Below are 6806 nucleotides of genomic sequence, written 5' to 3' on the forward strand. Positions count from 1 at the left end.
GGCCCGGTACTGAGAAGGCTGCGGAGTTTACACCGTGCGCGCCCCAGAGGAGGCGGCGGCAGCCCTGGGCCTGGCCGCCCGAACTTCGAGAGCCTAGCGGGGGAGCACGAAGGCGAGCCGGCCTGCCCCGCCAGGGCCGGGAAAGACTTGGTTCGCGCCAGCTCGCTCTCCGCCTTCCAGCAGCCAGCACCGCCGAGCCTCTAAGGCCCTGCGGCTCTCTGCAGCCGTCTTAATTAACAAGCCTCTCCCCCCTCACCCGCCCCTGCCGGGTCCCGGGAGTCCGAGGTTTAGTGTCGCAGACTCCATCCCGCCCGCCAGCGGGAGGAGGCCAAACCCGGCTACACCAAGCAGAACTCCTTTCCAGCTGGGGACTGGCCGCGGGGCTGGCGGGTGGGAACCAGCGCAGGAGACGCTAGGAGGGAGGTGGGGAGCAAGGAGGCTGGAGGAAGGGCGCGGGTTGGGGGCGGAGCCAGGCGAGCTGCTAGCTCGAGCGCCTCCTGGGCAGTGGGCGGGGAGTGGGCGGTGCCCGGCCTTCCCGCTCCCGCGGTGCTGCAACTCCGCGGAGCCTCCTTAAAACTCTGCCGTTAAAATGGGGGCGGGTTTTTCAACTCAAAAAGCGCTCAATTTTTTTCTTTTCAAAAAAAGCTGATGAGATCGGAAAAAAGAGAGAAGAAACCGGCACCGTCTCTGCAGCGGCAACAGAAGCAGCAATTGTTTGAGCGAAAAAAGAAGCCAGGGAGGGAGGAAAGGAAAAGAGCTGAAAAGGGGGACAACGCTCAAGTGTCTCTAGGGGTGAAGAGAGCAGGGACCGGCGATTTGGGGGGGACCAGCTACAAAAGAAACTGTCACTGGGAGCGCTGCGGCTCAGGAGGAAGCAGAGCTCCCCGGCTCGGCTCCAGGGCACAGCTAGCTGGCGGCTGCTGCCCTGTCGGCGGCACGGACTGGGGGCACAGGCCAGGGGACCGCGAGAGGTTGGCGAAGTGGCACCGGGTGTCGGAGCCGCTGGGCTCTCGCCGACACGGCGGCAAGACTGGCTGTCCTCTAGCATTGTGGCGACTCCCCATACTCAGACCTTGGCCTGCGCTTCTCTGGACGCTCCCAATCTCCGGAGACCCCCCCAGAAAACTGGGAAAGGAAGAAGAAGACGACGGCGGCAGCTCAATGAGCCTCTACAGTGGGAAGTCTGAGCTGGTTCGGTCGTAGGCGGGAAGTTACCGGTGGGCTGCCCTGTGCAGTCGCGATGCTGCAGCGCGCTGCCCTAGCAGCCGGAGCCCCATAGAAGCTTCCCGCAACGCTAGCTCCCTTCCTCACGCTGCTGGGAGTCCCGGGACCTGGTGGGGCCGGCATGACCGACTTGCCCGGGGCCCGCCGCGCGCCCGGCCGCCTCCGGAGACGCGCTCCGAGCCTGGCTCCCACGGCCTCTGAGGCTCCGCGGGGCTGCGGCAGCTCGGCGGGCGGGCTACGAAGCATTCCCACACGGCGTTAGCTTGCAGTTCGGCGCGAACGCGAATAAGGGATCCTCCTGAGAAGCCGAGGCCACTGACGAGTCATTACGACCTGTAACTTGAGGGCCACGGAACTGCTACTCCCGTTTGCCTTTGGCGATCGTCTTTAACCCTCCGGAGCACGTCAGCATCCAGCCGCCGCGGCGCTCTCCCTGCAGAGGAGGACTCAGGACTACCCCTTGCGTGAGACGGATGGAGACCGAGCCCCTCCGAGGACTTGCCCCAGCGGTTCTGGCTCGCGCGGCTCAAGTCACCACCGTGAACAAGGGTGGGTTAGTGCCTTTTCTTTCCCCCGAAATGTCTTTTCTTCCGCGGTGTTTTTTGCCCTGATCTAGTCCCTTAAGTCTCCGCACACATTTCTCCCAGAGATCTGTAGTGTAGGTACGTGACAGATCTGCTTACATTTTACGTCCAGAGTAATTTGCCAGGAATATATGTGTGTCTATGTGTCTTTCTGTTGAGTCACCAGAATTCTTCACAGGGGTTAAGCTAAAAAGCAAGGAGCGGAGCCCCTCTCCAATGGCTCAGTTTTGCTGAATAATCACGTGTGAATCGAGGGGCGGGCTTTTGGCAGGCAGATCTTACTAGTATTTACTACCAAGCTCTACTCCAGATTAACCATCCCAGTCCTTCTGTCAGTCTCCGATGCCATCATGCAGCCTGGTTAGGAGCAAAGGAAAGGGGAAAAAAGAAAAACAACTAATTCATCTTTTCCCGATCGTCAGGACCCTAAAGAATGGCCGAGCCTTGGGGGAACGAGTTGGCGTCCGCAGCTGCCAGGGGGGACCTAGAGCAACTTACTAGTTTGTTGCAAAATAATGTAAACGTCAATGCACAAAATGGATTTGGAAGGACTGCGCTGCAGGTTGGTATCAAGAGAGGTGGGGAAAACAGGTCAACAATGTTGCCTACGTGACCCGGGTTTCTGGAATAACGGCTTTAAAGCTTTCGGGGGTACAAAATTTCACTGTTTTTAAGCCTAGTTGGTTGCCATATTTTATATCTTTAAGTGGATCCAACTCTCCAAAATGACGTACTTTGAACGAACTCGTCAAATTCAATAACATCCTCGATATCAAGTGGGTTCTAGGTTTGGTCTTAATTTTTGGAATGTTTTTGTGACGGTAAGGATTTAAAAGGAGTCCCAGAAGCGCCGAGGTGTGTGTGTGTGTGTGTGTGTGTGTGTGTGTGTGTGTGTGTAAGACAGCTCTGTAAACACACTATTATGATTATTATTTGAAGTAAATACACTGCTATTAGTGGTTTCCGTACTTTGCTCCAATAATTGACTTTAACGTTAATTTTCTTGACTACTGGTGAGGGTGTTTTTCCTTCAAATGCTTCAAGTTTTGACAAACGACCTTTCCTCGTTTGGACTAGGTGGCCTGGACACGGGGACAGGATGTACATTTCATAGTTAATGTAATACCATCCACCCATTCAGGATTAAGGAGGAATAAAAAGTTGAATTTTCTAATCAGAGCTCAGTTTGTAGTATTTTTGTCTCTGCGGTCATGCGGTGGTATGTTCTAATTTTCAGTTAATTAGATTACAAGCAAGAAATGAAATATGTCCAGCTACCAAGTATTGTACCTGATAATTTTTTCCTCCTATGGACGTTAGTTATCATGTAACTTAGTTGGAATGGTTAGAAACAGAAAAATGGCAAAGTAGTCTTAAATAGTTGCTTTATCAGACTTCTGATGGTACTCTTCTGAACTATGCTTGTTTGGAAATGCAACATTTGAAGCTGTTTTTGAAAATCCTTTGGGGAGAAGGTTTTAGAGTGCTTTGTTTTAGTTACAAGAATTAGAAATTTAAGTGGCAGGAGATACACTATTAACAGACGAAGTTCAGTCTGTACATTTTAAATCAGAATATACTGACCTCGCAAAAATGTCAGTATTAAAGAGGCTTATGCATAGATACTAAATTATTTATCTTGTTATTTCAGGTAGATTCTGTGAGATAAGGATTTTTTTTCTTTGTCCACCTAGTAGTTTTTAATAGGTTTGATGATGACGGCAATGCTACGAATTTAATATATTGAAAAGTTTCCTATTGAAAAATCCAAGATTTTATAAATCTCACAAGGAATGAGCAACTTAACCCATGTTCAGAATAAGATCTTACAGGACTTTTGACGAACAGGAAGGCTGAGAGATTAATACTGACAAAAAAAAAGTTTTGACATTTTTAATACAACTTTGCAATCTTGTTTATATTAAGTACACTTATCAAGATACTAACACCCACTTATTGTGGCTTAATCCTAGTACATATAATGAAACACACACAAACAGGAGTCTCAAGGTTTATTTTCAGTATGTATAATCCTGACTCTGAAGTTGTGTCATAACTCAAGAAAGAACTTTCTTTCAAAACAATTTCCAATGTTACTATTATTTTCTGTAAAAGATGGCAAATTTTCTTCTACAGTTATGTTCACTTAACTCCATTGCAAAAGCTTCCCCCCCCCCCCAAAGGGTGTAAGCTTTTCAATCAGGGTAATATCAAAGGCCTTAATCGCACATTTGCTTTACAAAGATCCAAGGTATCTGCCCTTATTCTTCCCAGTGCAGGTCCTTAAATGTGACTAAATCTTTAGAGGTAGTTGTGGCAAAAATTAGATTGTGCTAATATTTAACCGAAAGTATATTTTTTTGAAATTCTCAAAAAAAAATTATGTATAATTTTTACCCTTACCCCAAAGGAAGGGCTAAGTCAGCAGGGTTTTATCAACAGGGAAGTTTAATATCTTGGCCATCTATATAGCTTGCATTTATAAAATATTATTCATTCTAAATATATTTTATTACTTAATTTGTAATTATTTTTCAAGCACACAATTTAAAGAGGTGGATCATCTTTGTATGTATCTCCCAGTGTATTATATTTAATTTCACAAACATTTCAGTGTCTACTATGTAATCTATTTATTATAAATTAGATTATTATGAATATACCTAAATATAAATGAAACCAGTTAAAATGCTGAACTATTTTCTGGCATGTTAATGAGACTACACTTTTTTTCACAACTAAATTATATGTGTTGTATAATGGCATGCTGCTCTACAAGACATTTTATAATTATGAGAGCCTAACAGAGATCCCTATTAGGGTGAAATGTATTCAAACAACAGTAGATAAGTCTTTATCATGTGAATTATTTGTATGTTGATAGCAAATTTTAATACCACATTCTGACTTTTAAAATGTTGGCAGTTTACAAATAGCTAGTCCTAAATATCTGATAATCACTGCAAAAGGAAATGAGGTGGCATCACCAGTTGATTATTAAATGCATCCAAACCCAAGACAAAATTGTCTGTCCCAAAATACACATTAAATATCTTATTTTCTCCTTTCTTGCTCACTTGAAAATCACTAGTCAGAACTTTAAGAAAAAGTAAGTAATATAGTAGGATGACCGTTTTATTCTTTTTAAGAACAGTTGTCATATAGTCATCTCCTATCTAATGCATGGTGTATCATGAACTTAGTTTTAGATAAATCAGCATCACAAGCAATGTAGAAAACCGTTGCTTATTTAACACCTTAATAATCAGGAACATTTGAAAATTTTGAGTGAAGGATTCTAAGCACTGAATACACCTACTAGCCAATATGAAATAACTTGCAAAGAAAAAAAATTTTAAAAAAACACTTGGAAATTTGAGCTATATCTATTTGGAGAGAACTTGTGAAAATTAATAATTTAAGAAAATATCAGATCTGGTATTTTAATAGATCATTTTTATACTGGGTTATAGAGTCTAGTGTGTAGAAACACTTCTGTGGGGACTTTAAGAATCTCACTCTCATTTCTTTTGGGTAGCTATTTAGAAAATAAATTTTACCTACATTTGATTTTTCATAACTAATACCCCAGGTTTTGTATTTTATGAGCATAAGCAAGCAAACAGAAGACTCCCAAATTCCATTTCTTTTCTTTTCATAAATTCATGGAATTACACAGTTCTTTATGGGAGATAGAAAACTGAGTTGTGGGTGAATTTTACACAAGATGGACTGGTTCTATTTTATTGATCAATTTATCCTATTTTTGGACCTGTTTAAGATATTACATCATAGAAGCCCAATTTTTAGAAGCCCTCTTTTACCTACTAGTACCTTCTTTCCTGAAATTGAGCCCTTCAAACCCCATCATGTGGGTCTTCCCCAAGCACTCTTTCACCTAAAATAAATACTTACATAAATAGAAAGAAAGATGGCTATTTTAAAATATTCCTGTAGGAGCACTTGAAGGATTCTCCCATTTTCTCTTCTCTCCTAGGTTATGAAACTTGGAAATCCCGAGATTGCCAGGAGACTACTACTTAGAGGTGCTAATCCCGATTTGAAAGACCGAACTGGTTTCGCTGTCATTCACGATGCAGCCAGAGCAGGTTTCCTGGACACTTTACAGACTTTGCTGGAGTTTCAAGCTGATGTTAACATCGAGGATAATGAAGGGAACCTGCCCTTGCACTTGGCTGCCAAAGAAGGCCACCTCCCTGTGGTGGAGTTCCTTGTGAAGCACACGGCCACCAAAGTGGGGCATCGGAACCATAAGGGGGACACCGCCTGTGACTTGGCCAGGCTCTACCGGAGGAACGAGGTCGTTAGCCTGATGGAGGGAAACCAGGCAGAGGGAGCTTCGAATTTGCAATGAATATGGGGAGGGCTCTCCCACAGTGCCTTCTATTTTGTCAGTTAACTGGTTGGCTGTCCTATTTTACTATCACTTGTTAAAATTCAGTTTTGTTATACTTTAAGCAACTAGTTAAATCTTCTCAAACTGCTAAGTGGAAATCTTATTACAGGTTTATGAATATATTTAAGCAACATCTTTTTCACCTGCAAAATCCTGAGTTCTAACATGTAATTGCAAATAGCTTTGGTTTTCTCCTGAATATGTTATCTTTCCTTGACTTTTTCCTTGCTTCTCCCTTTGCCAGTCTCAAAACCCAACTTAAGAGACTTTGTTTTTAAAATGGTTTGTCCTGACTCTTCTTTTGCCTAATTAAACACTTTTTCAAAACAGGACAATGTTTTTCTGTTATTTCCTCTATTACTCCCACACAGTTTGCCACTCGCTAAGGAGAAGTGTACTGAAAGATCACGATGCATTAAATCTTGACATTGGAGAAAATAGACCAATTGAAAAACTAGATGTATTCCATTGATGATTCAGTTATTCTTTTCTTTCTTTCTTCATGCCTCCCCTCCAAAGATATTACTTGGTGACTAGTATTTCTGCTCTACAACAAAATAAGGACAACATTTTTTGAAGAC

General features: G+C 43.8%; 1 protein-coding gene across 3 annotated transcripts; it reads left to right on the forward strand.

The window, feature by feature from the left end:
* The first annotated feature begins 513 nt into the window (after positions 1 to 513).
* Positions 514 to 6555, forward strand: CDKN2C (cyclin dependent kinase inhibitor 2C). Of its 3 annotated transcripts, none has more exons than XM_042951140.1 (3): positions 514 to 1777; positions 2231 to 2370; positions 5806 to 6555. In XM_042951140.1, exons 2-3 carry the CDS (start codon positions 2242 to 2244, stop codon positions 6181 to 6183), a joined length of 507 nt encoding a protein of 168 aa, XP_042807074.1. In that variant the 5' UTR covers positions 514 to 1777; positions 2231 to 2241; the 3' UTR covers positions 6184 to 6555. The 3 variants fall into 3 exon arrangements, 2 of the variants coding, with proteins under 2 accessions (XP_042807074.1, XP_042807073.1); XM_042951139.1 differs by having other exon boundaries at positions 514 to 1773; XR_006205858.1 differs by lacking the exon at positions 2231 to 2370 and having other exon boundaries at positions 514 to 1773; positions 5806 to 5858.
* Positions 6556 to 6806: the final 251 nt, after the last annotated feature.

This window comes from Panthera leo, chromosome C1 (assembly GCF_018350215.1).
Source record: "Panthera leo isolate Ple1 chromosome C1, P.leo_Ple1_pat1.1, whole genome shotgun sequence".
NCBI lineage: Eukaryota > Metazoa > Chordata > Mammalia > Carnivora > Felidae > Panthera > Panthera leo.

Excerpts from the sequence above, each read along its gene's own strand:
- CDKN2C (XM_042951140.1), top strand. The coding sequence starts at position 2,242 with ATGGCCGAGCCTTGGGGGAACGAGTTGGCGTCCGCAGCTGCCAGGGGG. Across the intron at positions 2,371-5,805 it reads TTGGAAGGACTGCGCTGCAG|GTTATGAAACTTGGAAATCC; the intron begins GTTGGTATCAAG and ends CTTCTCTCCTAG.